The sequence below is a fragment of the Sinocyclocheilus rhinocerous genome, unplaced genomic scaffold, assembly GCF_001515625.1.
Source record: "Sinocyclocheilus rhinocerous isolate Xijiao unplaced genomic scaffold, SAMN03320098_v1.1 scaffold55, whole genome shotgun sequence".
In the NCBI taxonomy this organism is placed as follows: Eukaryota; Metazoa; Chordata; class Actinopteri; order Cypriniformes; family Cyprinidae; genus Sinocyclocheilus; species Sinocyclocheilus rhinocerous.
Genome location: NW_015647461.1, coordinates 115565 through 132963, shown reverse-complemented (window position 1 = coordinate 132963; position 17399 = coordinate 115565). Strand labels below are relative to the sequence as shown.

Genomic DNA, 17399 nt, shown 5'->3' with positions numbered 1-17399 from the left:
AAAAAAAAAAAAAGGGACATGAAAAATGTCAAATAAAATAAAATAAATAAATAAATAATCTATTTTAACATTTTATTGTAGTTATAGTTTTAAAATGATATTTTATGAATGAATTATAATTTATAACTAATATTTATATAGTAAATATATAATATAATAAATGAATTATAAATTATATAAATAATATATTAATAATCATAATATATAAATGAATAATAAATTATTTTAAATGATAGTGTTTATTATTTTAAAAGCAATTTAACAATTTTTAAACATGACAAAAAGCTGACTTTAATGTAACTTTAATGTAAAAAGTAATAAACAAGAACAAACTAATAAAATAACATTTATTGAATCTACATATGTTAAAAAAAAATGTTTTCCTAATAACATAACATCTTTGTTTAAATCAATTTGACTTTCATTACTATTAGATTTTTTTCCTTGTCAGTTTTCACTTCATTTTCTTTTTAAAATAAATTCATTACATTATTTCATTTACATTACAAGGTTACAAATTGTAACCTTGGCAACACTTTGATTTTACTTACACATCATAAGGCAGCAACTGAACTTAAGCTTCCAATTTTATTGGGGTGATTTTTTTTCTTAGTTCCCTAACTACGATTAGAACCCTAAACAAACTCTATTTATATTCACGTTCATGTGACAATGAACAGATCTGAGGCACAGCATTGAAAATGACTGATTAAATGAACCAGTAGGCACATATCTGGCCATTATGCGTATGAGCTGATATGAGTTCTAACCAGTGAAGAAGACAAGTGCAGACACCTGCTAGTCCCCAAGCAGTGCTAAAATTACATGACTACACTCATACACAAGCGCAACGGCCCGTCAGACTGAGGGGAAAGCTTGTGCCCTCACAGTCTGTGGATGAGTGGGTAGGCGTGTCTCAGATACAGACAGAGTGGCTCGGAGGGGTGGACTTCCTGAGAAATGTCAGCTTGCATTTGCTCTATTTGGCTTGATACTTTTTGTTGGAAAAAGGGGAAGTAAGAGAGAGAGATAGAGAGAGCAAGAGCAGTGGAGACATACAGCACTGCATTAAAGACCCCATGAAATCAAAATTGCACTTTTGTGGCTTTCAGTTCAGGTCTGTCAGCTTTGAGGTCTTAATATATATGCTCCTGTTCTCCTAAAAATTGACAAAATTGCCAATAAGCATGTACATTTGAATTGATGGCAATCTAAAAAAAAAAGAGATAAGCTCTTTGATATGTCCTGCTCCATTTTCCTGTTTCAATAGGACAAATGCCAACACAAGAATGAAAACGTCCATGTCCATGAAACAGTTTCATAGGGTCTATAAACATATTCCACCTTTAAAAGACCTTTAAGAACTGGCAGTCAGATATTTTATTGTCCTCCACAAGCAGAAAGCTGAATGATGAACAATGAAATCAATTAATGTTCAGATGTAACATCCTGCTCTGGCAACAATATACTGCATCTGTCTACAGAATTAAGTCTTGAATTTGTGTATATTGAGTGGTGCCTAACTGTGAGAGAAAGTCACATTCTGTGACTTTCTGTGAATAAGCTTGTCACATAAACAGCATAAAACATTATGCTAAATGCAAATAATAAAATGCAACCAACCAAAATGAGTATTACCATATTTTATGTTGTATATAGTTTTAATAATAAAATTTTAATAATAAAATTAATAATTTTATTTAGCAGGGATGCATAAGGTGATAGTAAAGACTTTTGATATTAAATGATATTTCAAATAAATGCTATTCTTTTGAACTTTCTAGTCATCCTGAAAAAGTCTCATTGGTTTCCACAAAAAAAAAACACAATGTTTTCAACACTGATAATATATTAGAATGATTTCTGAAGGATCATGTGAGGCTGAAGACTGAAGAATGGATTTTGCCATCAAAGGAATAAATTACATTTGATTATATATTCAAATAGAAAACAGCATTTAAATTGTAATAATATTTCACAATTTTACTTTTATCTTATCAAATAAATGCTGCATTGATATGCATAAAAGACTTTTTCAAACACATTGAAAAAACTTACTGAACCCAAACATTTGAAAGGTAAAGCATATATTAAATATTATGTAACACAAGATATGAATATATTTCAAACCTTTATTAAGAAGTCCAATGAGGGAATTTAGAGCTTAAGTCGAGTCTTAATCATAAGCTTTCCATCATGGACAGCAAGCTAAATAATACGCTTAACTTTATCTTACTGAAGGATTACACGAAAATGTGAACGAGACTGCATTAAAAACAGATTCACCTGCAGCAAGAATAAACATGGTTTGTGTCGACCACAATGTGTATTATATAGTGAATTATTGTACGCCAAGAGCATGAAACCAAATAATTAAAGATACGTTTAGAAACCAAATACTCAAACTAAGACAATCTTCTTCAGAGTCCTGAAGCAAAACCTGTGTTTTGGAGAATATCAGCTAATGCTCAACACCACTGACAGTGTCTTCAGGACAGGCTGCTGGTTTATGTGGATCTGTCCAGCATGATGAAAATAGCCCTGCGATTTATTTCAGGCCTCGGAAATGCAGCGGAGATCTGGAGATGTCTGAAACAGCAGGGTTTGTATGAATACTGTAATTAAACTGTCACCACTGCTGTTTCACACATGCACGTGTGTGCGTTAATGCTTCTGGATGAATATGTGAGAAACACTCTCGTTGCTTGCTATGTGGCGATAAAGAGAATGTCACTGGTCCCTTGTGAGCATGCACGTCACTCACCACTCCCTGAGCAGCGATGAGGGCAGCAAGAGTGCTGCGTCCAGAGGTTCCTGGGGGACAGAGAGACAGACGTATCTCCTGACCCTGGATCAGCTGTCTGTCCATCTCCAGCAGCATGGCTTCAGCCTGCTCCGCCGTCTCGTACTCCACCACAGCGAAACCCCGCACTGGACTTCCCTCATCCTGAGCCAGCTGCAACACACACACACACACACACACACATACAGTTTTTGGATATCAACAAATCTTGCCAAAGGTGTGTGATTGTGGTACATCATTACAATCCAATTTTCTCTCAGTTCTTGCGAGGCATGATTATTTTATGAAACCAAAAAATGAACAATTTCATTCATTTTCATTCAAATTCTCAACTGGATGCATCCTAAATAATGGAAGCAAACTTTATCTGGAGATATGAGCTCCGCTGGGTTGTGCAGAGCCTTAAGGAACCCACTGATCTGTGTCTTCTGGAGTTGATTTGTGAGTTGCCTGCAGCTAAAGGATGTGGTTAATGATTGTGACATTCTGACATGAGAAATAAAACCCCCAATGCATATTAAGCACTACTTTGATATTAGGACAGAAATTGAGGTTTAATTATTGAGTATTTTTCCTTGTGGCAAACATGAAGATTTCTGTTTATTGATACTGTAGGGTCCAAACATCTGAGACCAGACATCTGAGGATTTTTTTCATCTGTTTGTTTGTTTTTATTTAATGCTTATTATTTTATAATAATAATAATAATAATAATAAAACAATACTAACTGTTGATGTTGTTGTTATTATTAGTAGTAGTAGTAGTATTATCTGTACAAAGGATTTCATATTTGCTTATTTGATTAGTGATTTAGAAATTCTGCATACTAGTTCTTATGCATTTTGTTTCTTTCTGTATTGTTTCTTTGTTTACATTTTTGAAAATCCTAAAAATTTCTGTTTATTTACAGGTTTAAATCTGGGTTTGAATCCCAGATTTTTAGTATGGTTTCAGACTTTTGGACTCCACTGTATAGTGTCAAACCAAAAATTATTGAGACACCAGATATAATTTTAGTAGTGCTGTCAAACGATTAATCACGATTAATCGCATCCAAAATAAAAGTTTTTATTTACATAATATATAAGTGTGTACTGTGTATATTTATTATGTATATATAAATACAAACACATGCATGTATATATTTAAGAAAAATATTTTGTTTATATAATAAATATATTTATATATAATAAAATATATAATAATATAAATGTATATGCATGTAATTTTTCCCCCCAAAATATATACTATATGTGTGTGTATTTATATATACATAACAAATAAACACAGTACACACACATATATTATGTAAACAAAAACTTTTATTTTGGATGCGATTAATCGTGATTAATCGTTTGACAGCACTAAATTTTAGATATCTTTTTACTAGTGGGTGCAGGACACTATAGTTAATTTATGTAAGTGAGGATAACAAAATAAAATAAACTGTGACATATTATACCCAAAAATTCTTCATACAGTGGACTACCAGTAAAATTAATAATAATTTGGGACAAAAATGATTCAGACACTTGGACCTGATCATGTTTTGCTAAAGTGTTTTTCTTTAATTGCTAATGCGAACATTTTACACCAATAAATTGGTATTATATCATTGTGTACTTAAATTTAATAGCTGACAGCTGATGGTTATTTAACCTAATTCATTACATACCTTTATATCAAACTTATCTGACATTATCAAGATGAATTTGTTCTGACACAGTTTAACTCGGAGTTCTTGTCATATTTTATTACCATTTTCTAAACTATAGCAAATAAAATGTGAGAAATGTTGAAGGTGTCTGTACATTTTTTTTGGTTTGACTGTATATTTGTTATATAAATACAATTTTAGCTCATCCACACTCTTTATATTCTTAAGTTGTCAGACCAGTCCAAGACACCAAAGTATAGGTCAGACAAAGATGGTATACAACAATAACACTAACAACGGTATTGCAAAAATTACTGTTGTAAATAATCTATTAGTGAGGTATAAGACATAAATATAAATTGTGTTTACTTAAGTTATTACTTTTTGGCATACAAATATCATAGTTTTTTTTATAGAAACTACTGATAAAGAGTAGCCATTTACAGGTTAAGGACAAAAAGTAATTACTATGCAAAAAACACCAAGTGTTTTCATAACTGTGTAAACCAAGCAGCATATCACAGCATTTCATCTTTGCTGAGTCAGTGAGAAACGTTGTGCCTTACTACAGTAGCTTCATGTCAGGAACAGAAATTACGTCATTTCATGCTTTCATTAATCCAGCCGTGTCCAGATCTAAAACTAGACTCTGTCTGTGGGAGAATGTTCTGTGTTCCAGCAGGCAAGTCAATTCCTTGTATATAGTTCTTTCCATGACTCTGGTTGGGGTGAAGAGAAATCTGGCTTTGTTAAAGCTTTGATAAAGAAATATGAATGATATTTCAAATATGAAATACAACATCTCTAACATGCACTGCCCCCCAAAAAGTACCACGGTCACTTAAGCCACACTTAGAGATGTATGAACGTTATTAGGTAACAAAATATTTGGGACCACTATACCCAAGACACATGTTAAATCAACTCGCAAACAAGCGTATTTAATGGTAAAGTGATTCACCATCAAAAAACTTACACATGCACACAAGCCTACTTGCAAATATGCTAAAGACTCTCTAATTCCCAGCACAATTACCAGGCAGTGCTTTTGAATCTCACAGTCCTTATGAGGAACCACACAGGGAATCAAGAACATTTACAAGGTGAGCTTGAGTAAACACAAACACACACACACACACTCTCCAGATGTGTTGAGAGGTGTTGACTTTCATCTATGTGCGTCATTTTGTTGAACTGGCCTCGAGGGAGTCCAGCGGCGCCGCATCAAAACATCTCCACCAACTGCCAGGGACTCATCAGTGGAAAGAACTGCCTCCTCTATCCACTCCTTCATCATGTTTGGCTTAAAGCTACGTTTGTTCCATGCCTCTTAGATAGTCTGGATCATGTTCTAAACACTAACCTCAAATTCAATCGATTTAGTCCATGATTCAGAACAGTCAGGACTCCTGTGCTCAATTCAGACTGATTTACAAACTTCATTACAAAGAATCACACTAATCAAATGTTTTGTTGCTTTATATTGTTCATTTATTTTATTTGTGAATTAGCAAGAACAAATGAAAAGAACTTGTTGTTGACTTGTTTAGTGTCAATATATTACAGTGGTGGCCAAAATTGTTAGAAGTTAGAACCCTTGGCATATTTAAGATGTTTCAGTTGTTTTTGTTGAATTGGCCATTATAATACCCATAAAACAAACTATTGCCAGAACTTTGAACTGTACATTCAAAGGAAAGCCTTTGGCTTGAGTTGCGGAAGGCATGGGGTCACATTAGTGTTGAGGTTCTCAGGAAATATATTGGCACTATGCCAGAGAGATGTGCTGCTGTAATTGCTGCAAAAGGTGGACATACCAAATATTTAAGTTAAAAGTGCATAAAAAGAGTATGACTCACTTCATCTGATATTTGTTGTGCTCATAGCAACCATCTGAATGTTTCATGAACATTATGAAATGAAATCATGTTTTGAAGGCAAAAAAGGTCAATATTTTCAGATCTGTCGGGTGTTCTGGCCACCACTGTATATAGTTTGTGCTGTTCAATCTCTTTCATTATCATTTAAGTCCATGATTTAGAATGATGACTCCTGTGCTTAATTCAGACTGATTCACTTTGATTCATTACAAAGAATCAAACTAATCATGTGATTTGTGCACATTTTGTGCCGTTAATAATTTCTTATATCTGTGCAAGGATAAATCAATAGAACATTGACTATGTTTACATAGACATCAGTAATCTAATTATTTACCTTATTCTAAATAAGCTAATATTATGGTTATGGTGTTTACATGAGTTGCTTTTAAAATATTCCTTTCATGTTCCCGTTTTACATGTTATAGTACATAGTTCGATTAATGGCACACGTCATTACGTCCCACGTGACGCTATCCGACGTCCCCTCCGTAATTCCACGTATAAACATATAGTTAGTTTTTACATGGTAGAGTCTTAATCAGAGTATTGTCTTAATCATGTTAAAATCGGATTATTGTTGTCCATGTAAACGTACTCAATGTTGACTTGTTTAATGTCGATATATTATACATTTTGTGTCACAGCGCACTGAGCACAGTCTCTTTTTCAATCAACTCAATCCATGATTCAGAAAGATGGCTCCTTTGCTTGATTTTAAGTGATTCAAAGACTGATTCATTACAAAAAATGCACTAATTAAGAGATTTGCTAATGTTTTGTGCTGTTATTTTATCTGTGCAGTTAGCAAGGTCAAACCAATTGTGACCCTGTACCACAAAACCAGTTTTAAGTCGCTGGGGTATATTTGTAGCAATAGCCAAAAATACATTGTATGGGTCAAAATTATAGATTTTTCTTTTATGCCAAAAATCATTAGGATATTAAGTAAAGATCATGTTCTATGTAAATATTTTGTAAATTCCCTACCGGAAATATATCAAAACTTAATTTCATTTATTCAGCTTTCATATGATGTATAAATCTCAATTTTGACAAATTGACACTTAAGACTGGTTTTGTGGTCCAGGGTCACAATTAAACATTGTGTAAACTTGTTCTATTATATATTTTGTGCAGCTCAGTCTCTTTCTCGGTCAGTTCAGTCAAAGAATCAGAACAATGACTCCTCTGCTTGATCCAGACTGATTCACCAACTTTGACTGATTCATTACAAAGAATAGCACTAATAAAGTGGTTTGTTCCTTTTTTTCAATCTGTGCATTTAGCAAGTAGAAATTAATTGAACATTGTTTTAACTTGTTTAATGTCAATATATTATGTACGTTGTGCCACTTAGTTTCTTTTTCATCACATACAATTCACAAGTTCTCCTGAAAAACAGTGCAGTAAATACTGATGCACAGCCTCCACACAGCCTGAGAGAAAGAAAGAGATAGATGAAGAAAGAAAGGATGAAGGTTGAATCGAGGGACTCTATAAAGTGAGGGGGTGGAAGAAACTGATCAGCTATTGGCAGTTACTCTGTTGGAAATGAGACTCCTGAGGGAACACAGATAGAGGAAAGAGAGACTGAGAGAGAGCTCTGGAGAGTGAGTGAATGAATGAACAGATAATGTCCTAGTGACAGCGAAGAAGATGGAAAATAAGGAGCGCCGAAGAAGAGACAGGATGTTGAGAGAATGTGAGATGAAGACAGGCTGATTAGAGGACAGACAGAAAGGACTGACATAAAGGATGATAGAAGCAAAAAGGGAAACACACAGTCAGATTCAAAGCGGGACCTTATACATGTACATATGCACAGACATGAATACAGACATGCTGGTGAGAATGGAGGAAACCATGAATCTGTAATGTGTACTAGTGTGGCCTGGATATTTCTTTCACACGGACACACACACACACACGTACGTCCTTGGCAGTAATAAGTGGTGCGGTATGTCTCGGAGGAACCCGGGCTTATCTGTGCCAGTTATAATGCAGTCAGGACAGCGTATGTAAAAGTCAAACCCAGTAAAAAGAGATGAAATATGAAAAATAGATATTTAGAGGCAAAGAAAAAAAGGGAACTGTCACCACCCAGGGCTCTTATCGCAGCCAAAAACACCACACACACACACACACACACAGACTAGCAAAATCAAACAGGAAGTAGATTTGTTTGTATGTATATGATGACAGGCTTCTGTATGACAAATTGGAGCATAAAATGTTTTCAGTAAACCTGCTGAGCTGTGCAAATGGTAAACTGCTCTCTCTTGGCCCAAACTGATTCTGTCATGCGTCTATATCCTGCAGGGCACTTGACACAAATCTAACACAATAATGATACTCCATGAGTTTCCTGTGTTAGGCCTTGTATGTACAAAAACTTTAAGGAGAGAGTGGTCAGGTGTCTATATATATGGGTGCAGTCACACCTACTATAGTCTCGCACAGCCAGACCTTCATCACAACTTTCACTGGCCAAGAACCACCCAAGAAGCCATCTGATAGACATGTCAAGCAGTCAGTCACACTTTGTTTTGCTCAGCATCATGTTTAGGGATGTGAAAATGTCAAGTCAATGTTCCTACAATAACAGACCGGCGTACAACTAATAAATTAATCATTCAATAATATCATTAGATCATGAGATCATTGTCACAGTTGTAAACACAATGGCTTTGTTCTTTTATGAGAGGGTTCGGAGTCGCGACTCACATGTCTCTCAGAAACCCTGTAGAATTCAACCAATCAGATGAAGACTTCAAAATCCCGAAGAGTTTCCCCTTTTGCTAACCGTGGTCCATGGGCGTGATGACTGAGGCTGAGACTACACCCACTGAGACGTTCAACCGCCAGCCATTACTGACCTCAGGCCAGAGAAATCAATACAGCAACCACCTCCATTTAAACACACACAAACAATATAAAGTAAACCATAAAGTACTCCATCAAAAGCAAATATTGTATCTGGACGTCTGCATGGCGTGTTCCCTCTGGTTCAGACATGGTCTATTTCCTCTTATAAATGGCTGACCTTTGAGAGCGATAGAAAGACCCCAGTGGGATTCGGAGAAAAAAAGGGGGCGCTAGGCAGTATGAATGAAAAAATAATGTCAAGGCAGTGGTGAAGAACGAAAAAATTCAGCCTTTACGTAACTTGGTATAAGATCAAGTAACAAGATTCTTTTTTTTTTTTTTGGAAGAAAATAAGAAAATGTAGGCAGGCAGTGTTTGCCCATACAAAACCATCTCTACGGCCCCCAGCAATCTCTTAAACTGCCCTAAATCACAAGAGTCCACCTTAAGAAGATATTCTAGTGCTTAGATATGGCTCCCAGGGGTCTCTGCACAGGCTCCCAAGTCACCATCAAGTCTGTATGATATTCTGGTTCCTAGGCTTAATGGCTTAGATAGCACCACAAGTCAATAAGCTACATGTTTCGAGTTATTAGGTACAACAGATCACAAAGATTCGCAAAACTTTGGGTGAAAGGATAATGACAAGCATAAGCAATAACAATAGTGATACCCAGCTAAATACCCATTTGCATCACAAAAAAATAAAAAAAATAAAAATAAAAAAAATCAATGCGAATTAGGGGTGTGACGCGATCTCGTGGCACGAGGTCATATCTCATACACAGAACCGTAAAGGTATTCACGGCAACCCATCATAATAAAAGTCTGGTTTGATTTGAAGACAGTGCCTATAACTATTTTTCAGTAGAATGTACATAGCCTACTACTACTACTACTACTAGAATGAAACATTATTTTTTAAGGAATAATCACACAAAACATTTCTTCAATTTTTTCATTTTAATTGTAAATCCCCTTTGTTTGCCAAAAAATCTTGTTTGCATAATTTTCAATAATTAAAAGATAAATGATAAATTTAATTATTGTTTTATGCCTTCATTTGATAACAAGAAAAATGTAAATACACAACACAGAATTTCTGAGGGAAAAAAAATTCATAAGGAAAGAAAAAAATGAATAAATTAAGTTGTTTATGCATTCAAATAATGCATAAAACAACTTAACAACAAAAAATATAATATGGTGAGAAAAAATAAAACATTTCATAGGGCCCTAAACATGTAATTTTTGTTAAACTTTTAATAAATTGATGTGAAAATGTATAAGTTTCATGATTGTAATTAATTAGACATGCTTTTTAATTAATAAAATTGAATTTAACTATTAAAAAGGAGTTGAGAAAAATTAAAACGAAAAAAACAAAAAAAAAACGGAATCCAGAAAAATTTAAATGGAAAAAACGGATTTTGAAAAAAAATTATAATTTTTGTGCAATTACTTGCCTGTCAGTTGAGTTTGTGGCAAAACATTTTGCAGTGTTTACATGTTGTTTATTACTGCATAAAATTTATTAAAATAGATGTTTAATTTCATAAAGTACAAGTTGATTGCATTTTGTGTTTTTCAGTTGAATAAAATATAAATTTTCCCTATATATTTCATCATTGAGGATTTCTTTAAAAAAGTCTAAAAATTTAGTCTCGTCTCATTCTCGTGAACCCAGTCTCGTGTCTTGTCTCGTCTCGTGGGATAAGTGTCTCGTCACACCCCTAATGCGAATACATTTTAACTGACACAACCTACTGTTCAGACCAATATAATCATTCAAATGCCGCCAATACTACCAAATTTTTTATGACAATTTTTTTTGTGACTAGATTTTTTATTAATATCTGCGAATAAGGTTTGCGCTTTTAGTCACATGCCCAGGACCATTGCTATTACATAAATTGACTTGGTGACGGTCACAAACAGATTGTTTCGATAAGAAGAATCCAGAAAACAGCTCTCATGTCTCCATACTCATGCATTTAGTGTTGTTAGATAAACAACATAGCGAACACAAAAATTGTAATGCAAATACTGTTTAACGTCCATTCTTCTCTGTCACAGCCAGGTATCAAAAATGAAAAGTGAATTTGCATTTTTATCCAGACAGTCTGCTGTTTTTTTCTGCACTGGTATAATAAACCAGCGTTGTTATTGTTAATCAAAACAAAAGCTATTAAATAAAATAACTTCAATAAAATATTAGATGAAACACACAGAGACAAATAAGAAATGTTGTCAAACTAATGTAGCAAGTTTTAAAAATAATAATAGAAAATTGACAAAAGCACATAACAAAATTACTAAAACTTAAATAAAACTAAACTAAAATAAAATTCAATATATTAAAATTAGAGATGCACCGATCGATCGGCCAGGGATCGGAATCGGCCGATTTTCCTCATGATCGGCCCGGATCGGTGATCGGCCGATCAGTCTCACTTCTTTCCGATTCCGAGCCGATCCGTTTTGTTACCAGCGGCACAGGCAATAACATCAGCTGCGCATTCTCACTCTCATCTCTCCGACGACCCCTTCTCTCTCACACACGTCTCATTCGCTCCGGTTAAATAGTGCTTGCATTGCGTACTATAGTTTGTGCTGTTGTTTGCCATTTTTTTTATTTGTTCTTATTTTATTACCGACTTTTTACTTGTTTTTTTTTTTATGAAAATAAAACTTTGCGTTAAAGGAAAGTAGATTCATATTATATAGTTCGGGGTGGTGAAATGGTCTACTGTTTTTGCTTTACTTTTAAAGTGATCAACCAACTGAAAAGGTTTGAAAACCACTGCGCTATTACAACAGAAGGACTGAATAAACCCTGAAATAACTCCATATATCTAAACAGCTGCATTGAAAAACTCCAATTAGGAGAACACATTACTAGAGTCACTCTTTCCAATCATCATCCAGTTATAAAAGAAGCTTTTAGATCATTAAAAACCTCCTAAATATTGATGAGACATTTTCTTTTGACATGAGGCACATTTTGCATCTTATTTTCCGGCATCCCCTGCACAGAAATCAGCTGAATCACTTGCGCAGTTCATCGAGTTATCTCATTTCTGTACAGTAGTGGGGGCGGCAATATTCAGAGAGCTCCATTATTGATTCTTGAAGCAAAGCTTGAGTATTAAAGAGGCCTGAGAGCACTGTGATGCAATTTGAGGTCAAAGTCCTGAGAGTTTGATACATCTCATACACTCCAGCAGATGTTGTGGGTTTAGTGCTGCTGCAAAAATCGGAAATCGAAATCGGCCAAGAAAATTGCAATCGGTGCATCTCTAATTAATATATCATATCATTATAGTATATAGCTAAGAGTAAAATTACACTGGTCTAAGCAGACAAATTGTATTTGTAAATTGGACAGAATGATCATGTTGAACATCTTTATATACCTAGAAGAAACATCACAACCTGGGAATAAAACAATGACAGAAATATACATGCACTCAACATGCAAGCACTAAACCAAAGTGATATAATAAAAAATAAAAGCAGTGCAAAAATGCATGTACAGCAAAATAATAAGGGATAAATTTAAAGCATGTCAATCCAAACATCTAAACGGATGTATACATTTTTCAAATGACCTACATGTGGTCATTAATAATGCAGCAGCATTAAAAATCACATCACTTAATCTGTAAGATCAATATGAATATTTTTAGACATTAAACATTCATGGTTACTTATTTTAAAAGTATATACTGTGTGCATCTTCATATCCCATCTTTAAGTAGGAGGTTGTCTTAAAAAGTGACATGTTTGTTTGTGGGTGTGTTATGACAGCCTTCAAAATCTACTGAGGGTGTCAGGTCACGGGTCAGCAGATGAGTTGACCTTCATATCAGCCGAAAGGAAACATAAAGAAAAACACAGAGACAAACAGAGAGCAGACAAAGAGAGGGAGGGGAAGGAATGGATAAAGAAAAACAGAAAGCAGCAATAACAAAATCAAAACTCTCCACTTGCGATTAATCACATCCACCTAAATATATCTGGATGCACTGTGGGTGCGTTCAGCTGTCAGTCTTTGTGTGTATGTGAGACCATCATATGTGCCAGGGTCAGAATATGCCCGTCATAGACGCGCTGAGTCATCTAATAACATAACTGCTGCTGTCTTTCTCAAAAAGAAAGGCAAAAGGAAGAGAGTTGACAGAAGGGAGGGGGACTGGGAGATGAATGAGTGACAAAGTGGGAGGTGGGATGTGAGAAAGAAAGAAAAAAAGATGAATTTTCAAACACATCTATTGGCGCTTACATTTCCTGTCAACTAAACTCAAGAGTTTTGTCATTTCATATCACACCATAGTAGTTTTGAGAAATACACTTAATTTGCATCATGTGTGGAGAGTCAAACATGACCTCGTCATCACTCTAAATGAGAACTATGATCAAGCTAATCTGACTTTAAGCCAGTAAATGTCATTTACTCACCCTCATGTCAGTATGACTTTCCTTCAAGGAACACAAAGGAGATATTCTGCCTCATAATTGGTTCTTGTGTGTCTTGTGATCAACTGAGACATCCCAGGTATAAATGTGCACAGTGTGTGTGAATAAGATTTAAGTGTTTTAACAAATAAATACAATTTATAGAAAGCACCACTACTGAGCAATTTGACTAATGACTGATTAATATACTCATAACAATTAATTAAACAACTGTTAATTTGTGATATAGTTTTGTTGTTGTCTCACTTCAATAATGTCATCATCTATGCGTTAGTGGATGCAAGTTGTGTAGTTAAACTTCATAAATAGTGAACAACTGGCTCATTTAGTTTAATTCACATCTAGTTAATTAGCAGTCTATTTAAATTTCAATGAAATGAGCAAAACAGCAGTCTAGAAAAATTGGAAAAGTGAAACTAAGGGTATCTTATTTTCCGGCATCTCCTGCACAGAAATGAGCTGAATCACTTGTGCAGTTCATTGTGTTATCTCATTTCTGTACAGAAGTGGGGGCGGCAATATTCAGAGAGCTCCATTATTGATTCTTGAAGCAAAGCTTGAGTATTAAAGAGGCCTGAGAGCACTGTGATGCAATTTGAGGTCAAAGTCCTGAGAGTTTGATACATCTCATACACTCCAGCAGATGTTGTGGGTTTAGTGCTGCTGCAAAACTTCATGGGATTGAGAGGGTGTAGCGTATTGATTTCTGTGTTGGCTGGTGTTGGCCCTAACTGTAGATCTAAAGCCGGTGTTGCCCTTTAGCTTTAATGGTTTTGATTAGGATGGAGGTTGAGGAAACCGTATCCTGCATCAGCACTTAAAGGCAGTTTTCCTGGGCGGTATTGATTTCTGCAGAAGGTCTGCATGGTGAAAAGCTCTCTCTTATTAACACAGTGGAGACAGAAGTGAAGGCTGGGTAGGGTTTCCACACAAGTCCTCGTCACCAAGTCTGGCAACAGAACTCAACCTCTAAAGCCACAATCAGATCATCAGTACTTCTCTAATGACTAGGTTGGGAACAGAAACCCGGGTTGTATTGAGAAACGGTTCCAAAAAAATACTGGAACCAAATGATGCTAATGAAGAAATGTGTGACAAGTGTAGTCTGATTCCTGAACTAATTATCCTTATGAGCCTTTTTTGATGAACATTAATGAGTCAAACAAAGCACAGTTCAGTCTAAATACCAAACAAATGACACTTATAAGCCATTCTTTTCTTGAATCAGAAAAATCCATCACAGTACTTGAATTCCAAAATGAAGTACACTTATAAACCGTTTTTTAGCCAAATTCAAATCAATGCAGCGTCATATTTATGAAAGAATGATTCTTATGTTTATCTTCTTGTTTTTTTAAGCAAGTCAAAAACATACCATGCAATTAGATTCTCAAACAGATGAGCCATTTCTTTAAGTGAATCAGAAAAACTCATCAGTTCTTTTTGGCAAATTGAATGTTTAAGTGGATAAAAAACTCACAGTGTATTCTGATTCCCAAGCAAATGACTCTTAAAGGGCAGTTCTTTTAAGTGAAACAAAACATACATAGCAATCAGTGTAGTCTAATTACTGAAAAAAAACTACTCTCATGAGCCATTTTTTTAGTGAATCAGAAAAGCTCAGCACAATAAGTTTAGTCTGATTCCCTGACAAATGACTCTTATAAGCCATTTTTATGTGATTCAAAAACATACAGCACAATCACTGTGGCCAGATTCCTATATAAATGACTCAAATGAGCTGGTCCTTTTAAGCGAATCAAAAACTGAATTAATTTGTCTCACAAACTTTTATGGGTGTTTTTATGTAATTTCTGAAGCTTGACATTTCCCATTTTTTCACTTTCATTGTATGAAAAACAGCACCAGAAACAATGTGCTAAACTTCTCCTTTTGTGTTCCACAGAATAAAGAAAGTCATACAAGTTTGAAACAAAGATGAGGGTGATTAAATGATGACAACATTTTCATTTTTAGGTGAACTATTCCTTTAAAAGACTGCAAGTGGCAGCAACCAACACATTCCGCTGGACTGCAGTAGCCCTACAGAAATCATTTCTCTGTTGGACTAAGAAATATTTTCACCTTTACTTCACCAAATCATTTTTTCTATAAAATAATTCTTTCCAGCCATGTCGGTGGAGGTGAAATGCCTAAATACAAAGGCCCTGTTACTTTTCTTCGCATCTCACCTGGCAGAAGACTGGTTTGTAGCTTTCTGAAAAAATGTGTGCCAGCTCCTCCGAGTCTTCAAAGTCTAGCGGCAGGCGATCCACGCATAGGCACTTGGAGTGGAGGTGGTCAGCAGAGGTCAGGTGGTTGACGTCAGCCCACTGCACCATGAGTGCACGGTCGCCCAGCGGTTTGCCCAAGAGTTCTGACCGTGCCCTGGAGGCCGAGTCCTTCTTCATGTACTCCACAAAGCCGTAGCCTTTGGAGTGGCCCGTAAGGTCACTGTACACCAGGAAACAGCGTTCAATGTTGCCATAGGAGCGCACCAGCTCCTGAAACTGGCTGGCAGTGACTGTGTAGGGCAGGTTGGTGACACACAGGAGAGAGTCCGTGGGCTGAAGCTGGACGGTGATGTCACGGCCTCGGACTGATGTCTGGTGCAGAGTTCGGATGGCATCCTGTGCCTGGTCACCATTTAGAAGGGTTACGAAGGCTAGTGAGACACACACACATACACAAAAAAAACATTAATAAAACACTCAAACAGCAAATCAAACGGATCTTGAGTGTAAAAACCAACAAGAGTAGTATTACATCCTGTGAGTAAGTAAGAACTAAAAATGTGGGTCACGCTGAGTCTAACAAAACACAAATGGAAAAACTCAAACATAAAAATTAACATACAGGCCAGAAAAAAAAAATTCATAATATGACATTTAAAAAATTGCAGTTATATGTTAGTGGATGCATTTCACGAGAAGAGGAGCAATTGAATGATTTTTTTTTTTTCACTGAAACAAAGAGCAGACTGTGGATGAGAACTTTGCAGGAGTAAACATTGACACTCTAGGATCCGACACTGATGTTAACTGCAGTGAATACGCAGCACAACCTTAAAAAAGTTCAATTCCAGAACAAGCATACTCATACATCACAATTATAGCAGACAAGTAATGCATGCAATTCCCAATCCTTTAAGTTCCTTCTATGCATGTGTAGGAAACTTTTTCCTCGTCGAAGCAGAGACCAGGAGACGTTGGGATATCTTTCATACAGAAGTTACTCTTTATTGAGGACTCGCTGTGCGTCGCTGCAGTCATTCAAGTCTAACTAAGGCAGTGATACATTGTAGTTTATATACATTTAGGGGGCAGTGCTTAGAAATGGAGACAAAGCACCTGGGTGACGACCTTAAACAAATCATGCAAATGAAGTATTCAGGTATAGCAACCTGCCCCATTTCACCAGCCCTAATCCAATCAGCATAACTACTCAAAGACTGGGGCAGAGGCACCAAGAGCCATTACAAACAAAAGGTGATAGTCTCAGTAATCTGGTTCATTTGACTAACAATAAGAGAACAGGAACTGACTGGAACCTCTTGCTACAAACTTTGCTTAAGAGAATCATTTGTCTGATGTCATCATATTTACCTTAAATGCTAAATACAATGTACTTCACCTTAGTTTTTCATGTGATGCCATGTCAGAACATAGGATCAGCATATTTTAAACAGATTCTTAAATTTGTAATCCCACA

The 17399-nt window shown here is 35.6% G+C and overlaps 1 protein-coding gene across 1 annotated transcript in view; it reads right to left on the bottom strand.

Moving 5' to 3' along the window:
• LOC107709187 (ribonucleoprotein PTB-binding 2-like) overlaps positions 1-17399 on the bottom strand; it is an 81202-nt gene that overhangs the window by 20323 nt on the left and 43480 nt on the right. Inside the window, exons 3-4 of the mRNA XM_016513599.1 lie at positions 15881-16353; positions 2765-2956 (exon numbers count right to left, since the gene is read on the bottom strand). Coding sequence (XP_016369085.1) covers positions 2765-2956; positions 15881-16353 — 665 coding nt within the window. The remainder of the gene's footprint in view (positions 1-2764; positions 2957-15880; positions 16354-17399) is intronic.